The sequence below is a fragment of the Pectinophora gossypiella genome, chromosome 23, assembly GCF_024362695.1.
Source record: "Pectinophora gossypiella chromosome 23, ilPecGoss1.1, whole genome shotgun sequence".
In the NCBI taxonomy this organism is placed as follows: Eukaryota; Metazoa; Arthropoda; class Insecta; order Lepidoptera; family Gelechiidae; genus Pectinophora; species Pectinophora gossypiella.
Window position 1 is genome coordinate 8,572,332 of NC_065426.1, and position 18,671 is coordinate 8,591,002.

Here is an 18,671-nt window from a genome sequence, read left to right on the forward strand (position 1 = left end):
ACACACCTCCGAAAGTTCATTTCTCGGGAATGTGGGTTTCCTCTTAATCATACCTACTAGAAAACGGTTTATAGCTCATCTGCCCATCCCATTAGAGATAACAAGCGTGATTATAATATATTAAATAATGTAAGTATTGAAATGAAGTGGTTGTATATTGGTCAAATTGGGGATGTCCATAAAAAGTGTTCAGTACGATCTATTCTGAACAGTGCGTGTATGATACGATATAGGAGGAAGGAAGGAAGGATAGTTTAGGAAGCAAGAGAAGTGTGTCAGCATCGAAGCAAATGGTAGATAGAGTTCCATAGTAGATATAAAAAATGTTAAGTATGATAAAAATTTAATAAGAATTAAAAAATATATAATTTATAATCGATATAGTAGTTAAGTTTGAGCCCAAGTCACTACGTATTTAAATATTCATACGTTTCATAATGAAACCCATATCGATAAAATCAAGACGTTCCTCTAAACCATAAGAATGAAAAGGATAGATATACAAGACCTACCTATAGGAGAGAAGGAAATAGGTATAATTTCCAAGGTACATTCTGAACGAGGAAGTAAACTAAGGTCTTGAAGTGAAGGGGTTATGGTGACTCACGATTAACACATAAAGATATTGTTTCTGGTTTATAGCAAAGTTAACGGAGGTACGAAAAAAACTCGAAACTACAGATCAGGCTGTATGGCTGTGTTCCATTGCGTTCTCATTTGAAACAATGAAAATACGAAAAAAGATAAAATTCAAAATTCGATACCTACTTATTCGAAATTTAGTATCGATCGCCATCGACTCGCAAAGAAGAAGAAGCAAAGTTAACGGAGTAAAAAATTATATATGGCGGGCCGTGTTAGCCCAGTCGGAAAAATGCTCGATTCTGTAGTGTGGCAGGGCAGGTTTGGACAAATACTAACTAACTAAAAAATACTAACTAACCTAACCTAACCTAAACCAATGATTTTCGAATTCATACGTTTATCACGTGCTCAGCATGAAAGAAAACATCGTGAGGTAATCCATATACCCGAGAAATGCGTTTCGGAGGTATGTGACCTAACATGTATTGGGCTGGTTTTCCCTTCGGAGGATGGACGGTCGAGTGTCTCTTCTATACGTATTCATTACTCTATGACGTCCTTAAATAGAACCTGCATGACTGTTGTGGATCAGTGGTTGAAAGTTGGACTCGCAATCCGGAGGCCCCGGGTTCGAATCCCGGTGGCAACATCACAAAAACCACTTTTTGATCCCTAGTTTGGTTTGTAGGTATAGGTTTGGGCTGATCACCTGATTGCCCGAAAGTAAAACGATTCATGCTTCGGAAAGCATGTTAAGCAAACGTTGATCCCGGTTACGTAAGTAAGTAGTGGTTACATGAGTCACGTCAGGGGCATTTGACGGCTCAATAACCCTAACACCAGGGTTGATGAGGTTGGTAATCCACCTCACAACCCACACTATAGAAGACATAAACATAAAACTTAAACAGCCTATACACATCTCACTGCTGGGCCTTGCCTCAATCAACCGGAGGGGGTATGGAGCATACTTCACTACACTACAGAAGACATAAGCATAAGACATAAACAGCCTATACACGCTGCTCCACTGCGGGTTGGTGGAGGTGTTTGGGCTAGCAGAGAAGAAAAGCAATAAAATGTATGTATTATACTTGCTTATAACTTATATTCCATGTCTTTGCCCTCAGGTAATCCCATCCAACCATGGTACCGAAGAAAAGAATATTGAGGTTGGCGCTGGCAATACTGTTCCTGGTCAAATCATCAGAGCAACATGGGTCCGGAGCCCCTCCTGGTGTAAGTAAACTTTAGACATACAGGGTGTTAGTGACATCGTAACGAAAACTTTGAGGTATGATTCAGACCATGATTCTGAGTTGATATCAAGTGGAATTTTCCGTCGCAAAAGTATGGAACGGAAAATAATTTAAAAAAAAAAGTGGCTGTGACGTACGGACGGACAGACAGACATGACGAATCAATAAGGGTCCGTTACTGCCATTTGACAATAATATTTTCACAACAGCCTCCGTGGTCTAGTGGTTAGAGCGTTAGGCTCACGATCTGGAGGTCCGGGTTCGATTCCCGATGGGGACATTGTCGAAATCACTTTGTGAGACTGTCCTTTGTTTGGTAAGGACTTTTCAGGCTTGAATCACCTGATTGTCCGAAAAAGTAAGATGATTCCGTGCTTCGGAGGGCACGTTAAGCCGTTGGTCCCGGCTATTAGCCGTAAAAACACCTCCACCAACCCGCAGTGGAGCAGCGTGGTGGAGTATGCTCCATACCCCCTCCGGTTGATTGAGGGGAGGCCTGTGCCCAGCAGTGGGACATATATAGGCAGTTTATGTTATGTTATGAATTTTCCGACATGAAATTCCACTTGATATCAACTCTGAATCATGGTCTGAATCATCCCCCTCGGTATTCGTTACGATGTCACTAACACCCTACCTACTTGTATGGCTACCTGTATGTACTTGCACGGCGTGTAAATAACATCGTAACGAACACTGAGAGGTATGGTTCAGCTCATTATTCTGAGTTAATATCAAGTGGAAATTTCCATCGCAAAAGAATAGAATTAAAAATAATTTAAAAATACTAAATAAAAATCATGAATTTTGCGACGAAAAATTCCACTTGATATCAACTCAGAATCATGGTCTGAATCATCCCTTTAGTATTCGTTACGATGTCACTAACACCCTGTATAACACACGAAGTCAGAGGTGGTCAGAGCTGGATACTCCTGACACAGGTAAATTATTTTGCCTGCTAGGAGATCCCAATTATAGTAACTTAAACAAAATTACCACCACAGTAACCATTTTCACATCAAACGTTCATCCGAATTTCTCTGATTTCCAGGCCTGCGTAGACCAGCTGCCGAGACACTCCACGATCCAACCTCAGACGACCCCCCCTCCGTACGTGATACTGACGTCATCACCTCAAGTGCGACAGGGAGATATTCTGAACGTAACAGTAGGCAGCCCCGCCGGCGCACCCGTGCCCATAGGAGGATTCATACTGCAGGCCAGACAAGTTCAGGTACGAAAAAAAAACTTGAAACTACAGATCAGGCTGTATGGCTGTGTTCCATTGCCTTCTCATTTGAAACAATGAAAATACGAAAAAGATAAAATTCAAAATTCGATACCTACTTATTCGAAATTAAAAACTCAAAATTCCGAATTCAAATTTTATTCGGAAATAAATTTATTCGACGTTATCATAAACTAGTTGACGATCAAAAGCTAGCTTTATAATTATGTCCTAACTTATTATAGACATTGAATTCGTTCACCCTGTTGCCTGGCTGAAATTTCTGGTAAATAATAAGTTTATTGTGCTTATTTTATCCGTTACACTTAAGAATGATTGATTGATTGATAAACACATTGCGTGTCACCGATATAGTTCAAATTCAAATTCAAAAAGCACTTTGATTATAATTGAAAGCATGTATTAAGTGTGTAGAATATTTGTAAAATTGATATTATTATTTGTTATTGTTTTTAAATAATCTGTGTGTATGCCTGAAAAGGCTGTATTTCATTTCATTTCATTACCTCAACCCTACCTTACCCACCTATTTAGGGTTATCGTGTTTAAGAATTCATTTGTACCCTATCGAAATACACTTTGATAAGGTCTTTGAACTGAAGTGAACCGAAATACTTAGTAAGTTAGACGTAATTTCTAATTACTGAAACGATTACTCGCGGTCTGAAATAGACCATGTAATCGCTTGTTAAAACGCGACGCGATAGTTAGGTTTTATTTAAAAAGAAAATATATGAAACCTCTCCAAACAATGATAAAAAAAAAAATGATATGATTATGATTATGAAACAATTCTCATATTGAGAATATGATTTGAAAAAATGAAAAATGTTTATTTTCTTTTACAATAAAGCCTTAACTACTGGTGGATTGGGGTCTCCATTTAAGCGACATAGCCTGTGTTTGGAGGCCCCGCTCTTCCATTATTACAAATAAATTGTATGTAAATAAAGCAGTGTGGTAGGTTTAAAAAGAAGATAAGTACTACGGCATGCAGATAGAATATATATCAGCACACCCAGCCCTACGATGTATAAATCTTGGGATCAGCACATATTACTAGGACATAACAGGAATAGACTACTGGGTGTGCCGAGTATAACACTAGGTAACATATTGTAACATTGGTTAAGACGAAAAGATTTGGAAGACAAGACAATCTTTGATTCTTCTGTGTCATTCTTTGCCCGTGGTCCTACTGCGTAGTCCTACTAGTAGTACCATGGGGATTTTTTTTTGCCCGTGGTTCTATCAGTAGGACTGTAATATAAATATTATTATTTTGTATGGGCAATGGTCCTACTAATCGTCACCAATATTATGAAATGCATTCTTTGCCCGTGGTTACTGGTTCTGAGGTCCCAGGGCCCGTTTCGAAAACAGTAAATTCAGTGTTAGTTTGAAAATGGTATTTTTGACCAGAATAGTTAAAAAAATTGTTGGAATAAGTACAATTAACGCAGCTTGTCTAGAGCATGTAATACTATAATTTCTGAATTTATAACCTCCATCTGAACTTGCATTATGAAGTCGTCATTTTTAATCGACATTTGCGACCTTTTTTGGGGTTTTATTTTATATATCAAATTGGAAGTGGCTTCCAAATCAATCAATGTTTAAGGTGGTTAGGAGTCGCGGCAATGTCACGGTATTTTTATTTACGCATCTGTTTAATTTTGAGTGCCATCCCTCGATGGCATTGTTTGTGCAAAAACACTTAAAATTTGAGCAGTTGAACTAGGAAATAGGTGGTCTTATTATTCCTAGTTGAACTGCGGGCAATATTACTTGTCCGTAGTCCTACTGATAGAACCACGGGCAAAAAAAAATACCCATGGTACTACTAGTAGGACTACGCAGTAGGACCACGGGCAAAGAACCTTCTGTGTTTTCCGAACAATGAAGAACTTTCAGGCTACGTTCACCAAAAACAATATAGATGGCGTTGTACAGCTTTAACGTCATAATTACCTATTTTCTCATTACTCGGGTACATAATTATTCTAAAATACAATGTAATAGCAAAAACATAAGTAACTAAGTAAAAATAATTGTTGCTGGATATTTTTATCACTTTTTTTATCATGAGGAGCTCGGTGGCGCAGCGGTAAACGCGCTCGGTCTGCGATTGTTTAAGTAAAGCAACTTTCACAAAGGCCGGTCATAGGATGGGTGACCACAAAAAAAAAGTTTTCATCTCGAGCTCCTCCGTGCTTCGGAAGGCACGCTAAGCCGCTGGTCCCGGCTGCATTAGCAGTCGTTAATAACCATCAATCCGCACTAGGTCCGCGTGATGGTTTAAGGCCCGATCTCCCTATCCATCCATAGGGAAGGCCCGTGCCCCAACAGTGGGGACGTTAATGGGCTGATGATGATTTTTATCACATTATGAATAGAATTATGTTGCTATCTAATATATAATTCTGTACAAAGTGAACGTAGTCTTGAAAGCCCCTCATTCAAATGAAACTCTTTCTCAGCCATAACTCCTTGCGAAATTATGTCAGTCATCATCAGCCGTACGACGCCCACTGCTGGGCATAGGCCTCCCACAAGGATCTCCACGACGATCGGTCCTGCGCTGCCCGCATCCAGCGGCATCCCGCTACCTTCACCAGAAATTATGTAGGATAATAAATTTAAAAAAGATAAATAAAAAAATAACCACAAAATGTGTATCCCACCTTTCCAGAACCCAGACACGATAATCGGCAAGTTTATCGCGGTGCCGGACCCACGCAGCACTCAGATCATCAGTTGTCGCGGCGACAACGACACAGTGACGCACTCCAACCCCGAGGAGAAACCTGCGCTCACCTTCCAGTGGAGGGCGCCAGTGGACTTCCTGGGCAGCATAGAGTTCAGGTAGGGACCACTATTGTAATCTATAAATCCATAACATAATTATAAGTCACTGTCAGCGTTGCCAGATTTTTTTTTGCCAAGTCGGGATTTTAGAACTTTTTGAGTGAAAAAAGGCGGGATTCTTTCGTCGAAAGTGGGACATAGTAAAAAAACGTATATAATGAAAAAAAAATGAATAATTATCTTTTAATTTGAGTTTAAATTACTTTTACGTGACAATAGATATCCATATAAAATGTATTTTAATCAGATTCACCCTATCGTTGAATAGTTGAGTCTTATTCGTCTTCTGAATAAAAAAAAACGGAAGGGTTTTTGGGTTATGTCCCCACCGGGATTCAAACCCGAGTCGTTGGGGTTGGTAATCCACCTCGCAATCCACAAGATAGAAGAAGACTTATGATATGTTATGTTATGCTTCAATGTAATGCTGTATGCTTTAACCCCCCTTAACTTCTATGCTTGGTAGGTCGACAACCCTGACATTAGGGTTGTTGACGACAATTATCCTCACACGATAGAAGATTATTATGTAAAAAAAAATGTTTTTCGTTTTTCAGAGCAACAGTAGCCCAGGGCTACGCAACATTCTGGAAGGGCGTGGAATCTTCGTTGGTGGAGATCGTAACTAACGACACAGTCATCACCACGTCATCTCCACTGCCCACCACCGCGAACACCACGCCTGAACCACCTGTCATTTTGGGAGTTAGGGTAAGAGGCTAGTTTCCAACTAGTCAAATCAGTTACTTTTTACTAAACGTCTTTTTTTTAAGCGTGACTTATTGTAGATTTCGGCCCGCCCCATTAGGATTACCGGCGTGAGTGTATATATGTGTGTGTATGTATAAATACACTTCTTCTTCTATCGTGTGGGTTGTGAGGTGGAATGTAGTATTTATAAGCGTAACTTAGGTACTGGCAGAATATCAGTGTTGCTAAGAGTGGTATTTCTACTATCCTTCGCAACAACATGCTGAGTCAGTCCCTTTTCCCTGGCAGTGTATTTTTGATTTGTATACTTATCTTTATCTTCTCTACTATTGTACTGCACTGCTTTGGGAATAAAGTTATTCTATTCTATTCTATTCTAGAATACCAAACTCATCAACCCTGGCGTCAGGGTTACTATTGAGACGCCAAAGGCCCCTGACATGGCTCATGTAACGACTACTTACTTACATCAGTAAGTAGTAACCGGGACCAACGGCTTAACGTGCCTTCCGAATCACGTATCATCTTACTTTCGGACAATCAGGTCATCATCATCAGCCCATTAACGTCCCCACTGCTGGGGCACGGGCCTTCCCTATGGATGGATAGGGAGATCGAGCCTTAAACCATTACGTGGGCCCAGTGCGGATTGATGGTTATTAACGACTGCTAATGCAGCCGGGACCAACGGCTTAACGTGCCTTCCGAAGCACGGAGGAGCTCGAGATGAAAACTTTTTTTTGTGGTCACCCATCCTATGACCGGCCTTTGCGAAAGTTGCTTAACTTCAACAATCGCAGACCGAGCGCGTTTACCGCTGCGCCACCGAGCTCCTCAACAGTCAGACAATCAGGTAATCAGCCTATAAATACACTAATATTTAAAAATATCTTCTTCCAGCAAAAACCAACTGACGCGCCTTTAGACGTGATCTACCAGGGATGCGCGGATACAAAACTCTGCTTTGGAGTGCCAGCAAACTGCATCCAGACTGGCAACTGTCTGGCTGTTGTAGCAGTGTTCGTTGCTGGCGACACTTACACCTTCGAACTCCAGGGTAGTGGCAACCCGAAGTATGTAGCTGCTGGCCTTAGCATGGACAACAAGATGGGAGACGATAGCGCCATGGAATGTGTCAGAATGGACAACGGAAGAATCAGGTTAATATATTTCATACATACGCACATACATAAACTTGGTTTACGCCGCGACTTGTGCTGAGTGAGGCCCTTTTATCTCAGGACGTCCACCACCACCTTATGATCTTTGTAATGAACATCCTTCTATGCTTTTTATTATTGTTTTGTAAAAAAAAAATAAGTGATGTTATTGTCTTGTCTTTGTGTGTGGCGTCCTTTTATAATAAACAATTTCTATTCTATTCTATTCTATTCTAAACTCCCCACCGGGGTAAGCAGAGACTATAGAATTCCATTTGCTTCGAAACTGACACACTTCTCCTGCTTCCTCCACATTCATCAATCGCTTCATACACGCACGCCGGTTCAGAGTAGATCGTACTAAACTTTTCCTAAGGACAGCTCCAATTTGGTCAATGTAAGTCGTTCTAGGTCTTCCTCTGGCAGTCCTACCATCAAATAATAATATAATGGCCCCGATTCCTGCAGACACCGCCTAATTTTATTTTAAGTTATATCCGTCAGTTTCATATCCGTCGAAAAGGAAAGGGACGGATGATTCACAGCTCTTAATTTTAGGAAGAATGAGTAAATGAATGAATAACCCGAGCGAATCAAAAAGGTACGTCACTGGTGTATGCAATCCGTTTGACATGCTGTCTACTAACTGTGTCGGGTTATTGACTGATGTAAAATTTTTAGACGGTTGTTTTAGATTTGTGCTTAAAATTGACGTGTGTTCCATAAATTTTATGCTTGTCGATTACCCGTCCCTTTCCTTTTCGGCGGATAAGAAAATGACAGATATAACTTAAAATAAAATTAGATGGTATTTACAGGAATTAGCACCAATATCATAATATTTTCCATATGACTCTGTTTATGAATGTTGTTGATTTTATTGTTATCATTTAGGTAATCAATAATTTATCCATCTATTTATCTATCTATCAGGTTGTACACCTCTTGGACCTACCCAAAGAAGGAGCCGTATGTCAGGAGATCAGATTCGCCACAAGATATAGTGCAGTTGCAAGAATCTTCTATGATTGACGGGAAGCTGTATTGCAAGTTCCGAAGAGACACGGTCTCGACGGTCATGGGACAGACCTTCGATCTGGCGAATAATAAGTACAACTTGATGATCGTGTCTGGTGATTCTATGAAAGGTGAGTTTATTGTCTTATTTTTAGATATAAGTACAGGGTATCAGTGATCAATCCGCACTGGGCCCGCGTGATGGTTTAAGGCCCGATCTCCCTATTCATCCATAGGGAAGGCCCGTGCCTCAGCAGTGGGGACGCTAATGGGCTGATGATGATGATGATGATCAGTGATATCGTAATGACAATTTTGAGAGATGATTCAGCTCATTATTCTAAATTAATATCAAGTGGAATTTTCCATCGCAAAAGTATAGAATTGAAAATACACAAAAATACCATGAATTTTGCAACAGTAAAATCCACTTGATATCAACTCACGATCATTGTCTGAATCATTCCCCTCAGTATTCGTTACGATGTCACTAACACCCTGTATATTGTATTGTTATGTGTAAGTAGTGTATTTGTATAAATAAATAAAGAATAAGAATAAAATAAATTTATTGCCAGTAACAATTTACATTTGCTATATAAACTAAGTAATTATGAATATTGCGAGTACGGGCAAAAGGAAATGGCTCAGCCTGTGCTGCCATGGAGCCATGTTATGGCGCCATCCAGCGCTGGTTTTCAGTCATTAAAACTAATAAATAAGTATTCTTCTCTCGTGTGGGTTGTGAGGTGGATTACCAACCTCATCAACTCTTGTGTCAGGATTACTATTGAGCCGCCAAAGGCCCCTGACATGGCTCACGTAACGATTACTCACTTACATCAGTGAGTAGTAACCGGGACCAACGGTTTAACGTTCCTTCCTAAGCACGGATCATCTTACTTTCGGACAATCAGGTGATCAGCCTGTAATGTTCAAATCAAATTAGGGATCACAAAGTGATTTTTGTAATATTTCCCCACCGGGATTAGAATCTGGGACCTCCAAATCGGGAGCCCAACGCTCAACCACTGGACCACCATTCCTCATAAAAAACTATATTTACATTACTGACACCAGGGTTGATGAGGTTGGTAATTTACCGCACAACCCACACGATAGAAGAAGTGATTACCGCGGTAAGAACCCGGTATTACCTATGTGTTTTAATTATGGTACTAACAGCGTGAAGGTCAAATAGTGTAATTTACTTACTTTATTCCAGATGCCGATAGAGTAGGGTTCCACTCTCAAGCGTATGAGTCTACAGGCGAGCCGCTAGCGTTGGCCACTGTTGGTACTGCCGGCGCCAGTTCCAAACTGCTGCTCAAACTGCACGGCTGCTTCATGCTGACTGCCTGGCTGGGGACGGCCTCGCTGGGAATCCTCTTGGCTAGGTATGGACATCAGATCACGCTTATTTTCCATGGAATTATCAAACGATCTTGAGTTGACAACCTACTGTTTATACATTGTTTTAAGTTGACGCGGTTATTATCATAATTTACGAATTCACGATGCACGTCTCTGGTGCGCAGGGTGCGGGGCAGCGGCAGCCCCGCCCTCTCGATGATAGGTGCGCGACTCGACTGCCCGTATCTGCGTAGATGCTGTGACTTGCATGTCATAGCATCTAATAATAGAAAAGGCTACTAACATCTAGAATAAGTTTACTAACACATATGAGACATGTTTCGTGAATTAAATGAATTATTATAATTAAAACACATAATAACGGGTTCTTACCGCGTTTAAATCAGGGATATGAGACTCCCGATATTTCGACACTGTTGCAAGTGCCATGATCACGGGATGACTGATCTGATGAAAATTATGGATTTACCTACTCTACTCCAATCTCATCAGTCATCCCATTTATAACCTACTTAAGTACTATTTATTCTTCTTTCACTCTTTTCTTCTCTCAAATCTTCATACATACTCGTCGGTTTAGAGTACTCTTGTACTCGAAGTCTTCTTCTTCTATCGTGTGGGTTGTGAGGTGAATTACCAACCTCATCAACCCTGGCGTCAGGGTTATTATTGAGCCGCCATAGGCCCCTGACATGGCTCATTTAACGACTACTTACTTACATTTACATTATTGTTTACGACTGTGTCTAGAAAAATGGCGCAGGAGGATAAAGTTCTTTCATGTTTTTTTTTTTTTAACACAGGTACTTCAGACAGACGTGGGTGGGCAAACAATTAGGCGGCAAGGACATTTGGTTCGCTGTAAGTATCTACTTACTTAAGTATATTTACTTTATTTTATGATATTTTAATTATAACTTAAAGCAAATGAAATAGTCATCATGACGTGGGTTTATTGCTGTATTTATGCCTCTGGTATATAAAAAGAAATTGCTGCATGAGCAACAATAATGCCGTGTTTGTGCATTTTTTTTTCCTATTTTCCGTACCTTGTTTTCTTTATACATTGTTTTAAGTTTACGCGGTTATTATCATAATTAAAACACATAATAACGGGTTCTTACCCGTAGAAAATTATGGATCTACCTCATCACCATCATCACCAGCCCATTAACGTCCCCACTGCTGGGGCACGGGCCTTCCCTACGGATGGATAGGGAGATCGGGCCTTAAACCACCACGCGGGCCCAATGCGGATTGGTGGTTATTAACGACTGCTAATGCAGCCGGGACCAACGGCTTAACGTGCCTTCCGAAGCACGGATCACATGGATCTACCTACTCCACTCAAATCTCATCAGTCATCCCGTGATCATGGCACTTGCAACAGTGTCGAAATATCGGGAGTCTCATATCCCCATTTAAACGCGGTAAGAACCCGTTATTATGTGTTTTGTTTTCTTTATGCTGAATACAATCTCGATAACCTTTACTGTTAATAAATGCTATAAGTAAGTGGGTAGATAACTTTTTTACCCGATTGCAGCGGAGAAAAAGCGGGTTACGTGTTTTATCAGATGAGGTCTCATTTTCTCGATTTAATTTTCTCTAACAAATTAAATTTGTCCATAGATGAATAAAGATGGATGGATTGATCGCAATATAAATAATTTACTTAATTTTGACAATTTAATTTATTTTTACATAATTTAATTTATTTTTACACAATTTAAATTATTTAATTTATTTTTAAACAATTTACTTAATTAATTTTTAAATAATTTAATTATTTTTTAAACAATTTAATTTATTTTTAAATAATTTAATTTATTTAATTGTTTGAAATCACGTTAAAACTGACTTAGTACTTTCTATTAACATGGCATCTCTTGCATGCAGTACCACAGGATCCTGATGGTAGCGACGTGGGTTCTGACAGTGGCAGGGTTCATCCTCATCCTGGTGGAGGTGGGCGGCTGGTCCACCACGGGGGACAACCCTCACGCCATCACAGGCATCGTCACTGTCATACTCTGCTTCATACAGCCTATTGGTGAGTATCTTTGATTTAATTACATTGAGTTAATTATCGATGAGACGAACGGGCCCAAAAGCGAGCGCGCGATAAAAATGTATGTATGAAATTGCCAAACGGTTTTTCTAAGATATTCGAATTTTCTCCATTCGTCACGGCCTCATCTGAGCATTTATGTACGGTCATGAGTACTAATATGTATACATTTTGAAACCATGTCACATTAACTTTTTTGACAGATTAAACCGTAAGTCTCATTATAAGGTTCTAAAGTGGGTAGATGTTATTGCTCATGACTGTATTTCAAGTTGAGTATATTTTTTTATTTTGGGTTTGAATTTTGTTGAATTGGTATTATTGGTTTTTGTTAAACTGGTGTTTTTTACATTACAGGTGCTTACTTCAGACCACACCCCGGCACCAAGAAACGGCCAATCTTCAACTGGATGCACTGGCTTGGTGGTAACGCAGCACACATCCTTGGAAGTAAGTTGCAAATCTGTTGGTAATAGTTGGTATCAAATAATATTTTGGTTAATTTTAAAAAACTAAACTTTTTTATAAAACTGATCATAGCATTCTATTTATTATTAAAATACAGTAGAGGGGGATGATTCAGGCCATGATTCACGAGTTAATATCAAGTGAAATTTTCCGTCGCAAAATTCATGATTTTTAATTTATTTTCAAGTCTATACTTTTGCGATGGAAAATTTCGCTTGATATTAACTCAGAATAATGAGCTGAATCATCCCTCTCAGTATTAGTTACAATGTCACTTACACCCCATACAAGTACATACAAGTAGCCATACTACAACAAGTACATACAAGTAGGTATGGGTGCTAGTGACACCGTAAAGAATACTGAGAGAGATTATTCAAACTGTGATTCTGAATCGATATCAAGTGAAATTTCCTGTCGGAAAATTAATGAAAATTTTATAACGCATTTCTCGGGAATGTGGGTTTCGTCGTGATGTTTAACTTCACCATTGGGCACGTGATATCCAAACATGATTTCGAAAATCATTTGTTTAGACCCATGCCGGGATTCAAACCAGCGACCTCACAGAGAGTCACGCTTCTATTGTTAATTTTCTAACAATCCATTCTGAAATAATATTTTTTTTCTCGTTTCAGTCGCAACAATATTCCTGGCAGTATACCTGACGAAGGCCGAGCTGCCGCAATTCAGCGTGTACATCCTCGCAGCATTTGTCGCCTTCCACGTCGTCATGCACTTAGTCCTCTCGGTGAGATCCATCATTCATTAAATGCTGGAGGCCCGCAGCGTCTGCATGACAACCGCGCCGCGGGGTTAACTATATCGAGGGCACCAATAAACGCAGCGAATACTATCTGCGTAGATAGACGTCGAAATATTGGTTGGAGCTCTGCATGTAACTCCCGCTGCGCGCGGCAAAATTGCCGTGCATTCCCGATGAGGATATATGAAAAAAAAACATTTGTTATCCCCAGTTTGAAAAGGACATTGCCAGCTGATCACGCCACTGTCCGTAAGTAAGATCATCCACGCTTGGCACTCCAAGCAGCCGGCTATTATTTACTTCATTTTATTTTTTATTTTATTAAAACGGTACACAGACAGGTTATAAACGATACACGTATGACTGTTTAGTCATAGATTTTAGAACTAGTCTACAATCCAAAAATAGTGAACACAGCATGGCAAAATAGAAGGGACAGAACTTAGGATAAACAATACATAAACCTTTTTTTATTTTATACGTAAATTTTTACTATGTCCCGCTTTCGACGAAAGAATCCCGCTTTTTTCACTCAAAATGTTCCAAAATCCCGACTTGGTAAAAAAAAATCTGGCAACGCTGGTTCCATTGTTCTTGAGGAATTACGACTTCAGGTAGTGTTATAAATAAAATGTAGAATCGGAGTAAAAAATCAACGTCTATTTCAGTGAGATGTGAAAGTACAAGTGAAAGTCAACTTAGCGCCTACTAAATAAAAATAGCAATGCGTCTTCATCCTGTCGGGATTAATAAATATGAAAAGGCGTCGATCCCCAACGATTGATGTGGTTAGTTCCCTTAGCTCTTCAGCGATGGAAAGGAATAATAGTTAGATTTATTTTATTATTTTTTTCCTTTTATTTTTATTATGTTTTTCTTTCACCAGCTAACGGTATGCGTGTCAGAGGGCCGCATCAGCAACGGTCGCGTCAACTCGTTCCCTATGAAGGACATGATGGGGCAGCCGCGACAGGCCACACAGATTGACAGGAGCATTGATGCGCCGGTAAATATGCGCTCGCGCATAAATTATTTTTTAACATTCCACGACATAAGCTGACGATTATATGCCAATTGGGGTAGTGATAGGTCCATCGCAAGATGAACTAAGTACCCATGGCTCACCTGTGGGCACCTGAGGATGGATATCTTAAACGAGGTAGACTCGGAAAAGACGCTCTGAAATCTACTGGAAATATTGGCTCAATGGATGGAAGGATGAAGGGGAAGACTTTGCCCAGCAATTTTCATTCTTTCTTATCGTGTGGGTGAGGTGGAATACCAATCTCATCAACCCTGGTGTTAGGGTTACTCTTGAGCCGCCAAAGACCCCTGACATGGCTCACGTAACGACTACATAAGTAGTAACCGGGACCAACGGCTTAACGTGCCTTCCGAAGCACGGATAATCTTGCTTTCGGACAATCAGGTGATCAGCCCGTAATGTTCTAACCAAACTAGGGATCACAGAGATTTTTGTGATATGTCCCCACCGGCATTCGAACCCGGGGCCTCCGGATCGTGAACCCAACGTTAAACCACGGGACCACAGAGGCCGTTAGGAGTGCCTAGCAGTGTAGTATTATATTATAAACTACTTAGAAATAACACCTGGTATTAAATGTGTTCCTCTAAGTAGTTATTAAGTAACTTGTAATGTATATTGTATACCTACATTGATTCAAAAGATGTGTTACTGTTACAGTTTCTTGTCATTTCGTAAGCCATAAAACCTTGCGAAATGACGTAGATTCAAAAATGTTAAATAGACCTTCAACGAGTTTATCCATGATAATTACGTTGAATAAATGATTTTGATTCTGATTCTAACAGCCTAATTCTTTGTTTGTTCACAGTTCTCCGGCTTCAGGAAGCTCATGCTGTCGATCTACGCTCCAGTTATCGTGCTGTTCGTAATTGCTATGATTTGTCTGGTTGCGTTAGCGCCTATTAATGACACAATCAATAACATTATGGGTGCTTAATAAGGATATTTATATCAGTTGTTCCCAATTAATCATACGCTTTAGACGTGGGCACATACAGGGACACTCCATAGATGCAACTATGTGCTGCCTTACCAATTGCGTGCTAACGAGACAGACAGTCCCCGCGCGCTCCGCTGATGCTTACGTCAGACTGAAGTGGATAACAAATCCGGAGCGGGGTGAGGTAACTCGTATCGGTGCGGGGCGGAGTTTTGTCTACTCTTCCATGGGTATGCGTACTATTAAACGGGAACAACTAGACAAGAACCACAGATTTATACATTTTATCGGTTCCGTTTCTATGCTGAAAACAAAATTCAACTTTTGTCTCCTTCTTTCCTGTTTTCTTCTCATACAAAGCTTCATGAGGCAAATTGTTAATACGACGTTTTATTTACAGTCGGTCTTCTGTCGTTTCCATAAGCACCGTTTTAGAAAAACTTAGCAGAAGACCTATAAGAACAGCATAGAAATGGACCAGGGGGGTTAAAATGGCCACATCGAAGCAATTCATATAAGAAAGCAATATTGCAATTTGACATTTGCGCATATAAAAGTAAGTGCGCAATGCGAATAACTGTCAAATTGCAATATTGCTTTCTTAGATGAATTGCTTCGATGTGGCCATTTTAATGCCCCAGTAATGCTATCAACTTACAACGAATATGGTATTTCAACTTCTTACAAGCATTATATTTTGTGGATGTTACTCATGAAGTGATTATTCATACAAAAGTCCCGTTTCGTTTTACCATGTTGTGCTTTATACCACACGCGCGAGCGAGAAAAAATTTGTTGTGAACAAAGTTGACATAATGTTTTAATATTGTTCTATTTTTTGAAGATCTGACTTTTAACTTTTAATGTATTTAAAAATTGATCATATTATAACTATGATAATGTTAACGTGCACAATTGAAATAGTGTTGTGTTGTACTAGTTGTAAGAATAAATTATGTCAAATGATATTAACAAGTCCATTCTACAGACGCAATAGAAATTTTGTAAATTATTCTTTATAGGTTAGTTATTTTGTTAGATTTTATTTGTAATTATACTCTAAATCACATAACAAGTCCCAATTAATGATAATTACTATGTTAAGAATTTATTTTTAAATTATTTTAATGTAAATAGTTATTTGAGTAAAATAAACAAGTTTAGAACAGAATAAAATACATTTATTTCATTAACTTGTTACTTTCATATGAAATTGTTACCAGATTAAAAGTCTTCTTCTTTAGGTATTTGAGAATCTTCAACGGTTCTAGAAGATGGTACGTAAACTTTAAATGAATATTCAGTGCGGGGAAATGACCCAGGGTTGACAACTTGGCAATCTTGGTACGATCTAGTGTACGGTTGGAAATGATCACCGACAACTACTAAATCTGGCATGGGGTACAAATTTAACGCATCAGCATGCTTCCAGTACACCGGTTGCACTCCCAATAATAAAGGAGACAGTGTACATTGACTTAGCAGAGTCTTCGTTAGATGATCAGGAATATCACCCGTTTCAGGGAAATGTACAGAGTTCCTACACATTTTCGTGACTAAATCCTGCCTTAATACTACAATTTCCTGTGTGCAGTACTGTATTCGACAAGGATTTGTTGTAAATATGACTGAGTCGCCCAATTTATCCCTAATGTCTTTCGTTATAGAGTTAGGTATTGCTGGCCTTGGTAAGATATTTGCTGCTGCAGGATCCCCTCTTCCTGGTACAAATATGAACTTGCAAACTTCCCTCAATTTTGTAAACGGAAGAATTACATCTGCTAAGTTTGTCAAGGCTATTTTCAACTGTGTACTATGTTCGTACCCATAAGGGCAAGACAAGAATTCTCCCATGAAAACCATAGCAATTGGCGGGAAGTCATTGTACCCGTTAAACAATGTTTTGAGTTTCTCCATAACTTTTAGGTTATCAAACCACACATCCGATAGAAAAATAATCATACCATCTTCATTATCTTGTTCTATCTTAAGCAGGTTTTGTGAATTCTTCAATAATGTTTTTGATTTCCCTCCAAATGTATTTAAGCTTCCAAAATAAGGTAGTGACGTAGCTCTATTCTCTGACGGTGGTAATACTAAACCCATTACATGTAACGTTTTATCATCATAATATCCTTCGGCTAAAACAAAACTGCTTTCAGTAAACAGGCCGGAGTGATATCTCGTCTGAGACATGTCTAATAGGATACTGCCTGTGGGATCTTCTAAGTAAAATTTCCCTTCTGTTAATTGAGTGAGGAGTCCTAAGACTATAACCTCATTAATCCTACTTGAAGAACTGAGCAAAACCTCTATTTTCCGCAACTGGAACCTCTTTTCCTCCTCCATAGAGGGTATTATTTCTTGCGCAAAAAGCTTGTTTCTAAATGTCCTCTGCCAAATAACCGTATATCTATCAATCAAGAACTGTGCTTTCCATTTTGGTTCAGGGAACAAATTGTTACTTGTACTCACGTCTTTGACGAATCTTTTTCTCTCATTATCATAACATAACTTCGGCACAGTGAAGGCGTCAATGACATTCAAAACTGTCTCGCTCTCCTCTAGTCCTAAGGTAGAACATTCTCTGTACGCCACTTCCACGTGTTCCTTCTCCAGTACCGGCTGCGACAGACACTGGTGTAGAAGATGAGCTGTTAACTTATCAAGCATCTTCCTCCTTTCGACTGCAGACATGGACAAAATTTGTTCAGCAACAAACGTACTTGCATCTCTTCTTATCGTAAAACCACTGAGTTTAAAGGCGTTGTTCACTTCTAACCGTATTTGCTGTAGGTCTCCCATTATGAGGGCTTGAATTTATGTGTATTATATCGATTTGATACTGTCTAATTGCAATTTTTGCAATAAAAACATTGTCCGGAAAACCCGCGAAAATCCACAACAATTTACTCACTGTTAGTCTGTCAAACGTCAAAAATTGACAGTAACGGTTACGTTTATAAAGAACGGTACGGTAAATTTAATAAAATTATTTTTACTGGACACAGTCTCGTTGCGTTACGTTCGCGATGCCCAATGGGGTGGGCGCAGGTATATTCTTTTAATTTAAAATCCTAAATTCCGTGCACTTCACGAAAGTTGCGATGCAGAAACCACGACATTAGCGGCGTGGTCTTGGGACTTTCGTG

At 39.4% G+C, this 18,671-nt stretch overlaps 2 protein-coding genes across 2 annotated transcripts in view; one reads left to right on the forward strand and one right to left on the reverse strand.

Moving 5' to 3' along the window:
• LOC126377528 (putative ferric-chelate reductase 1 homolog) overlaps window positions 1-16,683 on the forward strand; it is a 40,513-nt gene extending 23,830 nt beyond the window's left edge. Inside the window, exons 2-14 of the mRNA XM_050025314.1 lie at window positions 1,716-1,824; window positions 2,899-3,081; window positions 5,789-5,961; window positions 6,522-6,675; window positions 7,576-7,835; window positions 8,769-8,983; window positions 10,078-10,249; window positions 11,030-11,087; window positions 12,126-12,279; window positions 12,655-12,747; window positions 13,404-13,516; window positions 14,418-14,537; window positions 15,388-16,683. Of these exons, the coding sequence (XP_049881271.1) occupies window positions 1,732-1,824; window positions 2,899-3,081; window positions 5,789-5,961; window positions 6,522-6,675; window positions 7,576-7,835; window positions 8,769-8,983; window positions 10,078-10,249; window positions 11,030-11,087; window positions 12,126-12,279; window positions 12,655-12,747; window positions 13,404-13,516; window positions 14,418-14,537; window positions 15,388-15,516 (1,917 nt within the window). The 5' untranslated portion in view covers window positions 1,716-1,731 and the 3' untranslated portion in view covers window positions 15,517-16,683. The remainder of the gene's footprint in view (window positions 1-1,715; window positions 1,825-2,898; window positions 3,082-5,788; window positions 5,962-6,521; window positions 6,676-7,575; window positions 7,836-8,768; window positions 8,984-10,077; window positions 10,250-11,029; window positions 11,088-12,125; window positions 12,280-12,654; window positions 12,748-13,403; window positions 13,517-14,417; window positions 14,538-15,387) is intronic.
• Window positions 16,679-18,448, reverse strand: LOC126377538 (DNA polymerase epsilon subunit 2). The gene has a single exon (XM_050025330.1). It carries the CDS (start codon window positions 18,322-18,324, stop codon window positions 16,744-16,746), a length of 1,581 nt encoding a protein of 526 aa, XP_049881287.1. The 5' UTR covers window positions 18,325-18,448; the 3' UTR covers window positions 16,679-16,743.
• Between the last annotated feature and the right edge of the window lie 223 nt (window positions 18,449-18,671).